The 17,958-nt window shown below is 44.7% G+C and overlaps 1 protein-coding gene across 1 annotated transcript; it reads left to right on the top strand.

Moving 5' to 3' along the window:
- Positions 1-666: 666 nt before the first annotated feature.
- On the top strand, positions 667-13,640 carry LOC129459503 (killer cell immunoglobulin-like receptor 2DS2). Its single transcript, XM_055236294.2, has 10 exons — positions 667-691; positions 916-1,010; positions 7,804-7,908; positions 8,440-8,542; positions 9,293-9,598; positions 10,950-11,249; positions 11,894-11,944; positions 12,862-13,006; positions 13,092-13,201; positions 13,395-13,640. Exons 1-9 carry the CDS (start codon positions 667-669, stop codon positions 13,189-13,191), a joined length of 1,230 nt encoding a protein of 409 aa, XP_055092269.1. The 3' UTR covers positions 13,192-13,201; positions 13,395-13,640.
- Positions 13,641-17,958: the final 4,318 nt, after the last annotated feature.

The following is a 17,958-nucleotide window of genomic DNA, read 5'->3' as shown; positions in this document are numbered from 1 at the left end:
GTACAATAAATTTCAGGTGTTATAATTAATAAACAGGTACAAACATAAATATATATTATCTATTATTTACAGATTACAATTATAATAGAAAAATTTTATATTTAATTATGTTTATATGTAATATACATTATACATTATATATTATAGTGAATATATGCAACATATATTATAAGTATAAATCATACAATTAACATTCTATACATTAAATTATAATGTATATGTCAAGATTACATATTAAAATATATATTTGTTATATATTATACGTTTGCATAATACATGATACGTATAACTATAAATAATATAAAAAGTATAATATTGCACATATATAATACATACGTAATTTTAAATGGTGGCAAATGTTATGAAGACCAAGCCCAGGAAGTCATGGTGTAGAATAATGGGTGGTGTCCTGGACCTTGGACCGTGGACGAGGCATGAGGGAAGGACACTCCAAGAGAGAATGTCTGCTTTTCTTGAAGGATATTAAAGATGCTGCCTTGGCAGTAGGGGAGGGGAGGGACGCTGTTCCTGGAAAAGGGATGCTTGGCTCGGATCCTGGGTTTGGGGGAGTCCCACAGGACCCCATTTAGCCACCTGGGAATTGGGTAGTGGCGTGCACTGTGCAGAGGAGGGTGAATGTTGGAGGAGATGACGGGCGGACGTGCAATGCGCTGCGCAGGGAGCCTGGGCGGTGCCGCACACACTCGCCCGCTAGCTGCAGGGCTTCAGGAAACAGGAGCACATCGGGACTTGGATTCTTCCCACAGGAGGGCGGGTTACATCCCCGTCAGAGGGTTGCCGCGAGGGCAGATAAAATCAGACATGGGGATTCTTGCCCTCTGGTGGGAACCCAGAAGGAGGTCAGGGAGGGAAGGTCTCCCTTCCTCTTCTTGAGGGTGGTTGGTCTCTGCCTAGATCCGCAGAGGGCAGAGAGCAGCGATGTCTACCACAGCTTCACTCCCAGGAAACGCGCTGTATCTGCACCGTCCAGTAGGGATGGCATCAGGCACGTGAGGTCACTGAGCCCTGGAGGTGCAGACGGTGCAGCCAGCTTCTCATGCCATTCAACTTTGGATAAATTTAAATATCAATAGCTATGTGTGGCTCTTATACTGGACAGTAGATGTAGAAAGTTTGCATCACCACAGAAGACTCTGCTGGATGGTGCTGGTCTAGAGGGAGTGGTCAGGGTCCTGGGGAGTGAAGGGAGATCCCCACAGTGGACGTGGGAGGACTCAGAGCCTTCTCTGTCCAGCTCAGGACTCTAACTCCTCCTCCTTCTGATTCCTCCCTCCCAGGACCCACGCAGAGGCCGTCAGACAATAGTCACAATGAGCGTGAGTGATGGGGGCTGTGGAGCATGAGCCTGGTGTGTGCTTCTTGTGGAAGGAGAAAGAGGTCAGGCTTTGGGGTTGATCAGATTCCTGCTCTGCCAATGGCCGGCTGTGTCCCTGTGCAGAGGATCCCAGCACTCAGGACCCCCGTGGTGGAAGAAGGGGATAAGGATCCCTGTGCTGCAGGACTATTATTATTATTATTATTGAGACAAACTTTCGCTCTGTCACCCAGGCTGGAGTGTAGTGGTGTGATCTTGGCTCTTTCCCTCCCCCACCTCCTGGGTTCAAGTGATTCTCCTGCCTCAGCCTCCCTAGTAGCTGGGATTACAGGCAGGCACCACCATGCTTGGCTAATTTTTATATTTTTAGTAGAGGCGGGGTTTCACCATGTTGGCCAGGATGGTCTCAATCTCTTGACCTCATGGTCTGCCGGCCTTGGCCTCCCAAAGTGCTGGGATTACAGGCGAGAGCCACTGTGCCCAGCCAAAATCTGGAGAATTTTAGTAGGCATTTCGTTGCTGACCTTTTCTTCCTGTTTCCTTGGGGATTTGGGTGGTTACTTTCACACAGAAAGAAAACAGCTTTTCCTAAGGACAGTGGTTCCCACCATGGAACTGAGATACCCTGAGCGTGCGAAAGATGCCCAGAGTGGCAATCATGGCACCCTGGTCTGTAGACCACTTCTCGGCTTCTGTCCAGAGCTGAGGCCAGGTGTCTGGGCTTCCCTTTCTCAGACCGTTAGACCAGCTGGGCAGGGTGTTGAAGAAAAAAAAAATCCAGTGCCACTTGTTGAGGCACAGTAAGGAGGACGTTATTCAGGACTATTGCTGTAGGTACAGGTACCATGGTGATGGAATCACACAGTGTAGGAAAGAGACTGGGCTCAACTCTGAGTAGAACAGGAAAAGTGGGAATTTGTAGCTTTGGAGCAGGGCGAGCGGGTTCAGTAGGTGGAAAACTGCTAAGAGAAGTCTCAGGGGTTAAGAAGACTCTGGCTAAACCGACCCAGCAGGATTCTTGCTGAAGGCAGGCCAAGGCGGCCAGACATCACCTGAGGCTGATGGAGAATGAGGGTTCTTACCTGTGAACCATCTGATTAAGGGTGATCAGATATCTAGAGTTAAACTGACTCTGCAGGATTCTTTCTTAAGTAAGAATTGGAAAAGAGTTGCAATTCTTACTAAAATTGGGCAAAACAGAGATAAACATGGAAGCCCAGAGGTCAGGGCTCATTGGAAAAGAGCTCAGAGGAGCCTGAGTCGAGCGTGGTCAAGGAGAGTGTCTATGTGAAGGAAGAATGTGGAGCCTGGGCAGGTGTTGGGGAGGAGGGTTTAGACCAAGAATCACAAAGCTCATGGGCCTTGCTTCATGGAGGGATCACAGACCCGAGAGCTTCATTCTCTTCTTCTTGAAGAAATGTGACCACTGGGGCTGGGTCTCTCCTGGGCTTGAGAGTGAGGTCTGGGGAAACCCATAGGTCTGTGCCCTTGGAGAGGCTTAGCCCACCTGATCCCAGGAGGACACCACAGCCAACAGTGTGAACCTGCCCTCCATCTTTATCAGACCACACCTTGCTGACCCCAACAACCAGAAGGGAGTGCCTTCCCCTAGGACCCCAGCTCTGCTGGGAGACCTCCTCTACCCATGGCCTCTGCCAGTCACTCTCACCTGTGACCCTAAAAAGTCTCAAGTCCTTCTCTGCATGTTCCTAATTCTTGGTCCATCCTATCCTCTTGGGGATGGCCCTTTGCATGGAACGTCACTGCAGGCCTCAGGAACCCCAGGACAGAGCAGAGTCCTCGGCTCCCTCCATCCTGTGAGCAGGTGACTTGGGATTTCAGATGAGGCTGGCAGTGACCGGAGATTTCGGAATCTGACAGGTGCTTTTAACTACCTGGAAGGACTGTGCCCTAAGAGACAGAAGATATGAGAAGCATGAGAATTCCCTGAAATGTAGAGGTCTTCAGAGCTACAAGAGAAGCTCTAAAAAGACAAGGAAACGCAGAAAGCCCCCAGTTCCTCAGTGGCTTGGGAGGGAGGTGCAGACTTCCTGACTCTACAGAAGGAGATGATGGGAAGACTCATTACGGATGGGTGCTAGGAGACCACCCTTTCTTAGTTACATGTTTTGTGCTGTGTATTGACAAGAGAGACTAATCAGGGTCTCAGATGAGAATTCACCACCATCCAAGACCTAATTGGGTGTGTGTAGACTCTGAAGTCCAAGAAGTTCTGCTGACCAATGTCTGCACAAACCACTCTCAGCAAAACAACCACTAGAATAATCCAGGGTTTCAGAAAGAGTTGATCTTCTCCAATCTAGCTGAGAGCATCTTGTTCCAGTGAGAGAGGGATACACACACACATACACACACACACACACACACACACTGTATTGGCTCTGTTTTCTCCAAAGTGTGTGGCTTTTTTTTTAAGGTGTTGTAGATAACTTGGAATTAAATAGAGGTGATGGTTGAAGAAGATTATGAATGCACTAAATTCCACTGATTGGTACACTTTTACATAGTTAATGGTTAGTTTTATGTTTGTGAACTTTATTACAATAAAAAGTAATGATATAGTATTTGTAGAGCAAGTAGCAAAGTCCCAATATGAGTACAATCTTATCATACTCACAATTTATACACACAGTGCATTGAAATAAGACACTATTTTCAGACAGGTGCGGTGGCTCATGCCTGTAATCCCAGCACTTTGGGAGGCTGAGGCGGGAGGATCACAAGGTCAGGAGTTTGAGACCAGCTTGACTAACATGGTGAAACCCTGTCTTTACTAAAAATACAAAAATTAGCCAGGCATGGTGGCGTGAGCCTGTAATCCCATCTACTCAGGAGGCTGAGGCAGGAAAATCACTTGAACCAGGGAGGCGGAGGTTGCAGTGAGCCGAGATCATGCCATTGCACTCCAGCCTGGGTGACAGAGTGAGACTCCATCTCAAAAAAATAAAAGGACACTATTTTCTATTACTAAGGCAAGGCCAGAGTGATTCCTTCTTTGCTTCCTCTCTGCCCACTGTGGTGTACAGTAGAAGAAAAAAAATGGCCTTACCCAGATGTCAAGATTCCATAGTTCATATGAACATGATCTACACCTTGAGCTTCTCCACCTCTTGCTAGATTCTGACTCCTATTCTGAATGTTCCCAATATATCTGGCCCTATATCTAGACACCCTTCCTATTTCCCCTGTCTGGATGCAGTCCAAGGAGAGTGGTTCTTGCGGTTACTGTTTACGGTACTGACTGGGATGCTGGCGCCTTTCTGTAGTTTCAGCACCACGGCCAGCGTCCCGGAGGCCACACAGCTTTCTCCACTGTCTCTTAGTTGATAATTTGCATATGCTGAGTCCCCATCTTGGGACTCTGAAATAGAGTCTTCCTGGAAAAATCTAATCAATAATATTTTTTTCAGGGCAATATACAGGCATTAGGGTAAATTGGAAAAAGAGCATGCCAATGTTAAGGCGATGTTTTTGGAAAAAAATAACCATTACATTCCACGGATTCTGCAAGCAAGTACAATGGCCTGTTGTGGGGTGAGGGGAGGGGGGAGGGACAGCATTAGGAGATATACCTAATGTAAATGACGAGTTAATGGGTGCAGCACACCAACATGACACATGTATGCATATGTAACAAACCTGCACGTTGTGCACATGTACACTAGAACTTAAAGTATTAAAAAAAAAGCTCAGAATTTCCCACACTCATCAGGACAACTAGAATAATCCAGGGTGTCAGAAAGAGTTGGTTCTCTCCAATCTAGCTGAGAACAGCTCTTCCCGGACTTTCAAGATACCCACTATTGGGTAATGGCCAAATGACAACAGGCTTTAAATCACACCAAAGTGCTTTCAAAACCTGAATCTGACCTTGCTATGTTTACGTGCTTGGAAGAGTCACATTACCTGAGACTCACTTTGCTTTTCCACAAAATGGCACTAATAATGCTGTCTACTTTGTAAGGATGTTTGGAAGATGGATGATCAGGGATTACTATATTCTGCCTCTCCATTTAGCTAGGAGGGAAGGTTCTGGAGCCAGGAAGGCTGGGATATGATCATTGCTTTGTCTCTGAAAGCTATGAGATTTAGGAAAAATTACCCACATGACTCAATTTTGTCACTTATAAAATGAGGACAATGCCAGTACCTACCTTATATAGAGTTTTGGTGGAGAATACATAGTTAATACATGTGACGTGCAAAGTAAACTCTGAACATGTTGTTAGTCTCACTCAATAATGTGGGCTATCGTGATTGCTACTATAATGTTACTTTAAAAATGATAATAATATTATCATTATTATGTGGCTAGATAGAGCCTGATAAACTTTGCTCAGTAATAATACCTGTGTTTATGAGTGATTGTTAACATTTTCTTGAAGGTCCTTGGGCATCTGACATATTCCCTGATTTACTTTCCAAAGTTCTGGGGCTCCCCATCTCAGGCTTAGAGACTTAGCCTGGACGGATGCAGGCATTTGTTTTTTTCACATATTGACTCAGCAACATCTCCTGGGACTCGGGACTCTGATGTGCCACATCCTGTACAGGAAACAGGTGATGTGGAAATGAGTCAGACTCGGCTCCTGCCCCTGACAGACTCTGATAGAGAAATCTGCAATGCACTGATAGGACTCTGCTGCCAGAAGCTCAGGTGCTGCTGAAACACAAAAGAGATACCAATTTATCTTTTCCTAAGGAGTGAAAGAAAGCCCCTTGGCCATGAAAACTCCTCGGATGGTACCAGAAAGATAGACAATTGATCCAGAGAGGAAAAGAGGAGAAGGAAAGAGTAGAGAGCGTCCTCAAATGAGAGAGCAGTGTATTCAGGAAGCATCAGTAGCTATGAGGAGCTACAGGCTCAAACAAGGGGAAAGATTTAGGAGGAGAATTATTCTCAATTGCTGGAGTGAGGGGTTGAACCTAATAGGTTAAATTAAAATTTTCATTGTTGACCATGGAAGGGCTGAACACTGGGGCAATAGGAGAGACCTCCAGCAGTGTTCAGGGAAAGAAAACAATTAAACGTGGATAATGTTTATCTTGGTGTTCTTTTTTTTTTTTTTGAGATGAAGTCTCACTTTGTCGCCCAGGCTGGAGTGCCGTGGTGTGATCTTGGCTCACTGCAACCTCCACCTCCCAGGTTCAAGTGATTCTCCTGCCTCAGCTTCCGGAGTAGCTGGGATTACAGTCATGCACCACAAGGCCCAGCTAATTTTTGTATTTGTAGTAGAGACAGGGTTTCACCATGTTGGCCAGGATGGTCTCGATCTCCTGACCTCGTGATCCGCCTGCCTTGGCCTCCCAAAGTGCTGCGGTTACAGGTGTGAGCCATGGTGCCTGGCCAGATAAATTTTTAAAAGAGAGGGAGATTTGGCTGGGCATAGTGGCCCACGTCTGTAATCGCAGCACTTTGAGAGACTGAGGCGGGTGGATCACCTGAGGTCAGGAGTTGGAGAACAGCCTGGCCAACATGGCCAAACTCCATCTCTACTAAAAATACAAAAATTAGCTAAGCATAGTGGCAGGTGCCTGTAACCCTAGCTACTCAGGAGGTTGAGGCAGACGAATCACTTGAACCCGGGAGGCAGAGGTTGCAGTGAGCCGAGATCACACCACTGCACTCCAGCCTGGGCAATAGAGAGAGACTCCATCTCAAAAAAAATAAAATAAAATAAAATAAGAAGATGACTGTGGGAATGGTAAACTGATTTCCAAGATGGGATACCCAAAAGGCACTGCAGACTTGGGGAGAGGGTAGCAGCAATATCGACTTTCATTGTGGACACGGCGAGTAGAAAATTCCTGTAGGGAACTCTATAGGTTCTTGCCTAAGGGAAGAGTCACAAAGCTGTTGGAAAGAAATGGAAACACTACCAAAAGCATCAACGGAGAAGAGAAAAAGGAAAAGAGTACAAGGGATGGGGATAGGGTAGAAAAGGATGGTTCTCAACAAGTCAGGATTTCTCCTACCCAAACATCTATGGTGTACACCTGCCACTCCTTGCCAATACTTTGGTCATTATATATGTATTTGAGACAGAGTCTTGCCCTGTCGCCCAGGTTGGAGTGCAATGGTGCAATCTTGGCTCACTGCAGCCTCCAACTCCCGGGTTCAAGTGATTCTCCTGCTTCAGCCTTCCGAGTAGCTGGGCTTACAGTCACCCACCACCACACCTGGCTAATTTTTGTATTTATTTATTTTTTTTAGTAGAGACAGGGTTTCGCCATATTGGCCAGGCTGGTCTCGAACTCCTGACCTTGTGATCCACCCACCTTGGCCTCCCAAAGTGCTGGGATTACAGGCATGAGCCACTGCGCCTGGCCTACAAATGTGTTAATATCTCAGGGTGTGTGTGTGTGTCTGGGGAGGGCCAGGTGGTTTTCTGTGCTGAGTTTGCTCTGTAGGGAAGAGCTGTGTTTTCTGGGGCTGTAGAATTTAGCTCAGTCCTGATCATCGGCAATACGAACGTCAGACAGGAAGCCTTGTGTCTTATTTGGAGGAAGATGCAGACCTGTGGAAGGATTTTGACCAGGGCCAGAAACAGGTAAGTCTGGGGCTATGAGAATTAACAGACGTCAGCAGGAGTGAGGGTCTGGAGTAGGGGGCTGGGAGGAGGCTGATGTGGTGACACAGACAAAATGTCTTCAGTCTCCAGCTGAGCTTGGACTGTGGGGATGGGCCAGGGGACGTGGGTGAGGAGGGACTGGGGGAAGGAGCTGTTTGGATTTGTTCACTCTGTGTGGAGTAGAAGAGCGTGAGGAACTGAGGGTTGCTCCAGTCTCTGCCTTGGTTCACTGGAGGAGCCGATGGTGCTATCACGGGATGGATGACCCCAGGAGAAGCAACAGTCAGGGGAGGTGTTTATAAGATGGATAGCTGGCCTCAGAGAAAGCAGAGCCTCCCTCCGGGCCCGAGTGTGTGGTTTTTTTCCTCCCAAACACCTTCCGCCATCTGACTTCCTTAGTTCTGCAATTAGCAGCACCTGCTCTTCATTCTTCTACTTCGAAACCTCTGATTCATTTCCACCTCCCACTACCTCTCCTCCCACTGCCTGGAACTCTGCATCTGATGCTGTAGATTCTGCCTCCACGCTTTTAGCGAGAGCAAACATTGGAGGAAATTCACAGGTTTCAGCCTAAGACACGGAGGCCATATTACGGACAGTGGAGCTTCAGCAGGTAACATCCCTCACCATTCTCCTCATTGTAGAAAGATGATGATGACCTCTCCTTTCTAGCTTTATTTATTTATTTATTTATTTATTTATTTATTTATTTATTTATTGAGATGGAGTCTCACTCTGTTGCCAGGCTGGAGTACAGTGGTGCGATCTTGGCTCACGGCAACCTCCGCCTCCCAGGTTCAAGTGATTCTCCTGCCTCAGCCTCCTGAGTAGTTGGGATTACAGGCGTGCACCACCACGCCCGGCTAATTTTTTGTATTTTTAGTAGAGATGGGGTTTCATCGCATTAACCAGGATGGTCTCCAACTCCTGACCTCGTGATCTGCCCGCCTCGGCCTCCCAAAGTGTCTAACCTCTTGGGCTTTGGGGCAAAATCAGTTGTTTCCTGCAGTGTGAGCTTGTGAGGTTTCTTCTGATCCTCCAGAGATTCTTGTATTTTTCAACACACAGAACTGAAAAATAGCGAGGCTCATAACCTCACAGTTCCACGCCAGGGAACCTAAGTCCAGCCGTGTGTTTTCTGAAGATTCTCAAAGCACAGACTAATTCCCATTTTCCAGGAGAACCACACATTTCATACGGCTTCAAGCCAGACAATGGGAATCCATGCAGAGAGAACATGCACACACACAAACAGGAAGGACACGGACGGGCTTTGGGGGTGACGAGGGACAGATTCACCCTGAGGTCTCAGGCGAGGGGTGAGCAAGGAGACTCATGTGAACTCCTGTGTCTCTGCTCTCAGGCGTGTTCACAAAACCTTCCATCTTAGCGCACCCAAGCTCCCTGGTGCACGCAGGAGCCAGGGTGAGCCTGCGCTGTCACTCAGAACTGGCCTTTGATGAATTTGTCTTATACAAAGAGGGGCACACACAGTATTCCCAGCAGTATGGTAAGATGATCCAGGCTGGACATCACTCCTTCAAGGCTGTCTTTTCCGTGGGTCCTATAACGCCTGCCCATGCAGGAGCCTGCAGGTGCTGTGGTTGTTTCAGTCACTCCCGCTATGTGTGGTCGGCTCCCAGTGACCCTCTGGACATTGTGATCACAGGTGAGTGTGGCTGGACCATTCGTGGTCTTTTGGTGCCCTGGAAACTCCCTGGGGTGATGTGGTTGTTGATCAAACTGCCAGTAGAGGAAGAAAAACACCGGAACACAGAAACACCAAGTAACTTATTAGAGGGCCAGAGGAGGGGATGAAGGAAAGGGGGAGAAACAGAGAACTTGTGATAGTTAAAGAGAAAAGAAGTTAGACAGTGATAGAGAATGTGAAACAGATATTGAGAGAGATTCGCAAGCGTAGACAAGGGGCTGGTTTCCCTCAGCTCAGGCACTGAGTTGCATTTTGGAGTTGGTTCCCCACATAGAACCTGCACCCCCGTTCCTCTGCCATGAGATGCAGGGGCACACCACACACCCCCACCCTCACCGCCCACCAGCGAAGCTCCCGGAGGATCTGAGTGGAGATTGGAACTGTGAGGTGTTTCTCCACAAAGGGGTTTAACATGTCCTTCTGCCCAAAGAGGAAGCAGAGGTCACTTCCAACCTCTCCAGCAAGTAGTCATGTCTAGCACCTCGGGGTGTGGGATCACAGCAACTGGTCCTGCAGTGTTCATCTGTGAGAGTATTTCGGATTCTATGGAGATTCTTTCACTTTTCAACACACAGCGTTGGGTTGGGACTCATAACCTCGTAGCTCCAGGTCGGGGAATCTAAGGTCAGCATCATGTTTTCCGAGGGTCTCCAAGCAGAGAGTTATTTTCGTGTTCCAGGAGAACCCCGTATCTCATATGCTGTCTGGGCACAGTAAGACTTATAGTCAAAAGCAAGGGAGAAGCAATGGAAAGAGGAGGGTTTAAAAAGGCACGCACACTCATTGAATCAGGATCATACAGAGAAAACAGATGGAGAGAGCACTAGCGGACGTATAACTCCTAACGTAAGAAAATAGTTTTTTCCAACACTAAGAGTAGTGTGGAGAAGGCTTTTGTTGTAAAAGCCTTATGATGACTCAGGGGGATGTGGGTGGCCCGAGTGGACATCCAGGGACTTTAGGATGATTTTGGCCTTCACTGCTTTGGTGACTTCTTTGTCCACTATTCCCAGGCTCACACCCCCAGGATTACACAGTAGGGAATCTCATCAGGATGGGCGTGGCTGTCTTGGTCCTGGTGGCCCTTGGATTCCTGCTACTGGAGTCTGGCACAGTCAGAAGAAAACCTGAAAATGTAGAAGGAAGAGGAACACAAGAGAAAACCATGCACCATTTAGAACAATAGAGGCTTGGAATCAAATCTTCTAATCCCAGGAGGCTTTGGAAGGAAATTGCCATTGTATATTGGGTGAACTGTCTGCTGAGAATATAGAGCGAAATAAATAACCAAAGTCTCTTTTTCTTATAGGAAAATACAAAAAGCCCTCTCTCATCACCCACGAGAATGCCATGGTGGATCCAGGAGATACAGTGACCTTGTTCTGCAGCTCCGAGATCCCATTTGACAAGTATCATCTATCCAGGAAGCAGGAGGCTGGTGGTCACTGGCTCAGTGGAGGGCAGAGTCACAGTGGAACATTCCAGGTCAACCTTCCTCTGTGCCTTGTGTCCCCAACCTCTAGTGGGAGCTACAGATGCTATGGTTCTTTCAATGAGTCTCCCTATGAGTGGTCAGCCCCCAGTAACCCACTGCACGTTTCTGTCACAGGTGAGGAGCCCATGCCTGCTGCATGCTCTGGTGGCAACTGCAATCCTGGAGCTCTGAGGGGCTTCCTGCTGGAGATCAGGAGATTTTAGGGGTTCTGGAAAAAATGAAGCTGTGAGAAATACAATGAGAAAAAGAGAGGCTGAGAATGACCAGTGCTTTCAGGGTGCAGGATTGGAGACAGGGCACCTCCACCCTCTTCACATCCTATGTGGAGGCTCACTTTGGGATCCTGTGAGTCCAGGTGAATGAAGTATTGGGTCAGGACAAACACAGGTGAGGCCAGATAAGGTTTGGGCAGATCAGAGGTTGCATCAGTCCCTCACCCTTATCCATTTTCCAGGAGCTCCTCCTGACCTCTCAGCCACAGAGATTTCCCATGTGGTGAACGTAGATATTTATGACCCCATTGTAGATAAGGTCTCTTGACATCACCAGGCACCTCTGAGCCCTGTCTCCCCTTTCACGTATAGGGAAGAAAGTTTGTTGTCAAAGGATTCTGACAAGAGACCTCAGGACCCGCATTAGTCATTAGGTGAATGACAGAGTAAGGTGTGGTCAGGAGACAGACACTACACATAGAATGGTTCTACTTCAGTGTGGTGAGGAACGACTCTTGTACACCCATTCTTTGTCTTTTTTCCTAGGAATCCCTGAGAGTACTTGCCTGACAACCACGGAATCAACCCCTGAAACCGGTGAGCAAAGAATTCTTCACCTAGTTTGTGAATCCCTGGGGAGACAGAAGTCTCCTTCTCCACCTGAAATCTTTTATTATTATTTTTTATTATTTTATTTATTTATTTATTTATTTATTTATTTATTTATTTAGAGACAGGGTCTCACTCTGTCCCCTGGGCTGGAGTGCAGTGGTGTGATCTCAGCTCACTGCAAGCTCCACCTCTGGGTTCATGCCATTCTCCTGCCTCAGCCTCCCAAGTAGCTGGGACTTTTGGCAAGGCTGGTTTCAAACACGTGATGTCAAGTGATCTGCCCACCTTGGCCTCCCAAAGTGCTGGCATTACAGGTGTGAGACACTGTCTGGCCCCACATCATTCATTCATTCATTCATTCATTCATTCTTCACTGAGTCATTCAGTAATTCCCCATATAGTTACTAATCATTAAATGTGTACCAAGTACTGGGCTGCACACTTTGTACAATTAAGGTATACTGTAGACACAAAGAGTGTCTTCATGGTGGAAACTGGAGGAGAAACAATGAAAAAGTGGGGAAATAGAAATAAATGACATCAATGATAAATTTTATGAAAGAAAATGTTAAAATTAAACCACGAAAACTAATACAGAAGCCTACTCGCCTATGGTGGTAAGGAAAGAAGTCTTGGAGCTGGTGATATTTGCACTCAACAGTGATATGAGGTGTGAGGACAGGGATGGAGTTTGAGATGGAGAGAAGAGCACGTGCAAAAGTCCTGGGGTGAGGGAAATGTGAAGGATCCATTTCTTTTGCTGTAAATAAGACAACATACTGTCCTGAGTGTATGTGGGTATTTATAAAGTAATAATATTTATCTAAAACTTGGAGTGAAGTATCTGAATGAACGTATGCTTCAAGTAAGTGTTATGAACCATTGTGTCTATTTATGTACAGATGAGAATACCACATATTCCAGCCCTGCTGTGAAGGAAAGGTGGAATCAGAGATGGGGAATCTTCAGCTCAGATAGGAGACACGCAGAAAGGTTTGCATGTGGAAGTGCCAGCCTGTCAGCCTCTCCAGAGGCTCCAGAAGTGAGGTCAGAATTTTGATGACAGGAGATAGACTTTGGAGGTCATAACCCACATGCCCTGTCATGGTCACTGTCATTGTCCCTATTCCAGGCAGTCAGAAGGAAAAATGACAGATGAACATAATGCATTGGGTTCAATGGGCCAGGGCTGGAAGCAGCCACCTCCCCTGGGCAAAGCCTCAATTTCATAGATCTTCTCAGGTGAGAATTGAATCACTGCAAACGCAAAGCTTGCCCTTGGGTTGTGTCGACAGGTTTGAAGCAGGCAGAGAAATCCATTCATGGCAGAGATGTAAATGGTCCCTTTATTCTATGGGTGGATGTGGATCAAGAATTCTAGACACACAGGGTGAAGCCTGTGCCCAAACTAACAGGACCTTCACACTGTTTTCAGCATGGAGAGCTCACAAGTATTGGAGGATTGAGAGAATGGGGTGTCTGGAATAACGTAAAGCAACCGGAAGCTTGATTCACCCAGATGGGTAACCTGAGGATATGCCCTCCTATGGATCAGCTCAGGAATTCCACGCTGGCTTCAACACAAAGGCCTTTTCACTTGTGCTTGCTGTCATTCAGATTCCCATTAAAGATGTGTGTTTTTAATTAATCACTTCAAATAAAACCTTGACATTATTTTGCATTAATTTTTCATGTTTAAGTAATTGGTTTAATCGAGAAACGGAAGTGCATGAGGCAGACACACACACACAAAAAAGAACTTGGTGTATTAGATCATTTTTACACTGCCATAAAGAACTACCTGAGACTGGGTAATTTATGCAGAAGAGAGGTTTATTTGACTCACAGTTCCACAGACTTAACAGGAAGCATGACTGGGAGGCCTCAGGAAACTTACAATCATGGCAGAAGTTGAAGGGGAAGCAGGGACCTTCTTCTCATGGCTGCAGGACAAAGAGAGAACCAGGGGAGATGTGTCACACTTTCAAACCACCAGCTCTTGTGAGAACTCATGATCATGAGAACAGCAAGTGAGAAATCTGCCGCTATGATCCAATCATCTGTCACTGGGCCCTCCTCCAATGCATGGGAACTACAATGTGAGATGAAATTTGGGAGGGGACGTAACCAAATCATATCATTTTGCCCCTGGCCCCTCCCAAATCTCGTGACCTTGTCACATTTCAAAACCAATCATGCCTTCCCAACAGTTCCCAAAAGTCTTAGCTCATTCCAGCATGAATTCACAAGTCCAAGCCCAAAGTCTCATCTAGGACAAGGCAAGTCTCTTCCCCGTATGAGCCTGTAAAATTAAAAACAAGTTAGCTACTTCCAAGATACAATGGGGGTACAGGCACTGGGCGAATGTTTCCATTCCAAACGGGAGAAATTATCCAAAGCAAAGGGGCCACAGGCCATGTGGTGATGGGTTTGTAGGTGCAGCAAACCACCATGGCACAAGTTTACTTATGTCGCAAACCTGCAAGTCCTGGACATGTACCCTGGAACTTAAAACAAAATGACATTGATTATAAAAAGATATGAGGCCTAGAGAATCCCAGGAATACCACCACCGAACCCCACAACCCACAACCCCAGTGCCACTAGGTTGCTGGGACAACACTGGCACTGCCTGCCTCAAAACTTTTTGTGAAGTGAGACATTAAATGTCTTTATTATTAAAAAAAAAAAAAGGAGAGAATCACAATGATTGTAACAAATACTTTCAAGCTTTATGGACATATAGAAATTGTACATATTTGGTGGGTAGAATATGATGTTTTGATGTACGTGAAATAATTACCACAATCGAGCTAACAAAAAAGCGTCTCTCCCCTCACAGGGTTATCATTTTTGTCTTCATTTTTTTTATGTGGTGAGAATATGTAAGATGTATACTATTAGCAAATTTCAGGTATGTAATACGGTCTTTTTACACTATAGTCAGGCGGGTTTTGAGTGTGGGAAATGAGGACACGTTGGTCAAAGGCTACAAAGTTTGGTTATGCAGGATGAAAATGTTCTAGAGATCTAATGTACAGCATGGTGACGATAGCTCACAGAGCTTCCGATGGAAGAGGCTATTTTGTGTGCAGATTTTGCCTTGCTCCAAGACGGCAAAACTGCAGAAGAAATTGTCCAATGGGCAGAAGAAACTGGAGGTTTATTGGGATGTGTTGACTTCCCTCTTTACCAATTGAAGGTAAGAGATGACCAGAATTCAAGGTGCTGCCTACTTCATGTTAGTATTGAGGAAGGAGCTCATTCCTCTTAACAATGAGGATTAATCAGAATTTAAACTGTCATGGCTACTGTAAAGAAAAAGTAAAGCGTAAGTGTACCCTAATAAAATTTTTGTGTATAAGAAGGCAACTTATTCAGAAAGTGAAAGTGACACAAATACGAGATAGCCCCAGAGAAATTTGAGGCACCTTGAGTTTCTTTCAAAAATAAAATGCAATTGGGAAGCCAAGGCATGCGGATCACCTGAGGTCAGGAGTTTGAGACCAACCTGCCCAACCCCATCTGTACTAAAATTACAAAATATTAGCCGGCGTGATGGCAGGAGTCTGTAATCCCAGCTATTTGGTAGGCTGAGCAGGAGAATATCTTGAACTTGGGAGGCAGAGGTTGCAGTGAGCTGAGATCATGCCACTGCGCCCCAGCCTGGGCAACAAGAGTGAAACTTTGTCTTAAAATAAATAAATGAATAAATAAATAAATAAAATGCATTAAAGCACAGAAAACTTAGAAATGTTATATAGGTTAGAAGAGTTATTTCCCTCATTTTAATGATGTTGAAAGTGAGGTAAAAATAAAAAGAAATTCATGAATTTACAAGAAAGGTATTAAATAAGTGGAGCACATTAAAATACAGAAAAGATAAAGTAACAGTAGCTGGAAACAGAGAGAGGCATGCTTGCAGAAAGTATATACAAAGGGATGGAAACATATACATATTTTAAAAATACTCAGCCAGGGTACAGTCATATGAAGACAGATCAAGAACACCCAATGTTTTTAAAATTGGAATTTTTGAAGAAGAGAACGCAAGTAAGGAATAGATAGGATCTGGTTTATTTGTCCAGGATCCATATTTGAAAAATTTAGGTGTGGCTTATTTCTGACCTTCTGAATTTACTCTTTTATGTGGTTTTTCCAGAGGAATCCATAAGCCCGTCAGGAGATTAGGCTATGAAATTTCTTTAAATGTACCTCAAGTGAATAGAATCTTTTAAATCATCACGAATGGACACAAAACACACCACTGGCTCTTGCCTGCAAGAGCCTTGCGTCTTTACCTAATCAATCAACTATTTCTATTTATTGCTTGGGCGGCACTTCTGGAAAATTTGCTTGATATACCTAAGATCTACAGATGATGTGAGTCCTTCTGGAAATAATTCATGAAGGAAAATAGTTTAAAGATATACTAATTAACACGTAATGCATCACATGCATTCGATATTTAGTAGAGCTTGTTTTAGTGAAGAGTTGCGAATTTAGGCATTGAATTCAGTAATCAAAATATGCCCCACATCAATATCCCAAATTAACTCCTGTAATTATTTATATTCTCAACACTGCTTTAAAAAGCACAGAATCACGTTCTTCAATATAAAATTAAAAATTTCCAATTTCATGGAACGTTTTGAAATGTATATACACTTAACTCTCACCTTCAAAAGCCAAACTTTTGAAGTTATCAGTGTTCAAATTTTCCTTCTTCAAAGGCCATGGCCCCTCTGCTATTAATTATGCTGTGTCTTGTTCTCACACTCCAGTGTACGCTTACTTCTTAGAACTTTAATTTGTACTAAATAAAAATTGCACTGGATTAAAATAGTTTACTTCACAAAGTTGTTGGCCTCATTCCAGTATGTAAACACTGCTAAGCTGTCTTCCTGGCAAGAAACCCGGAAACACCATGAAGTACATTTAGCAACGTCAAATTAACAAGTTCTCCTCATTTTTAACCAATGCGTGCGTCATATTTTCAAGTGGGTGTTTGTCCCGTGTGTTTGCTTGGAGGGTGACTGTCCACTACTGAGGTCTTGAGCTTTGCAAATCTCGCTTCCAATTCAATCAGTCATAACACATTTTATGAAACATAGCACAATGTTTAATAAATGGCATCACTGATTTGTAAAAATTATTTCTCATAGGTGATACATGTGCTTACAGGTACAGATATTTATATCATAGCATTTATTCAAAATATTTTTCTATTGTAGAATATATTTAAGTAAATGTTAACATCAAGTTAATCCTCTGTCATCTGTAATCAGGTATTTTCTGAGAAGTGGAAAAAACAACAGAATCTGACAACCGTTGCTGGCAGTTTTGGGGTCATCACTCTGGAAAAAATGTGTTTTTGTCAGTTTATTTTTATCTTGACATTCCCCATGTCCTGCAGTCCCACCCTGGGGTATGTACTCAGGGAAACTCACTCTTAAAACCCAGGACACACAGGCAAGAATGCTCCAGCAAACATTGCTCCAAAAAGAAAAATGCCTGGTGAAAACACGCGTCATATCTGCCCAAAAGGACAAATACATTGAGGAATATGCAAGCGATTTACTGCAGTCTGTCTGTTGTTAAATAAACAAGAGCTAGGCAGAGCATTAGGAGCATAGCGGTATCATTTTACAATCAAAAACACAAAACAAACTATCCTTTTGTGCTATATTTAAAACGTAAAAATATACGTACATACACACACACAAATATTACCAGATGATAGCTATGATATGGAAGACACATATTTACAAAAATGACACAGAAAAGATCCCAAATTGTGTGTGTGTGGTTTTCATACGTTGAGAAGTTCTGGGACAGATGAGAGGCAAAGCATGAATTGATACTATTTTTGTGACTATGCTGTTTTTTTTCAGCGTGGATTTCACAGGGCTTTTTTTCCTGCTATAATCTTACTAATTTTTTAATAATATGAATTGGCTTTTGGGGAGAACCTTCAGTGTTATATGCACATGTGTTTG

This window comes from Symphalangus syndactylus, chromosome 13 (assembly GCF_028878055.3).
Source record: "Symphalangus syndactylus isolate Jambi chromosome 13, NHGRI_mSymSyn1-v2.1_pri, whole genome shotgun sequence".
NCBI classification, from domain to species: domain Eukaryota; kingdom Metazoa; phylum Chordata; class Mammalia; order Primates; family Hylobatidae; genus Symphalangus; species Symphalangus syndactylus.
The sequence above is the reverse complement of the archived record's forward strand: the minus strand, read 5'-3'. Positions and strand labels throughout refer to the sequence as shown.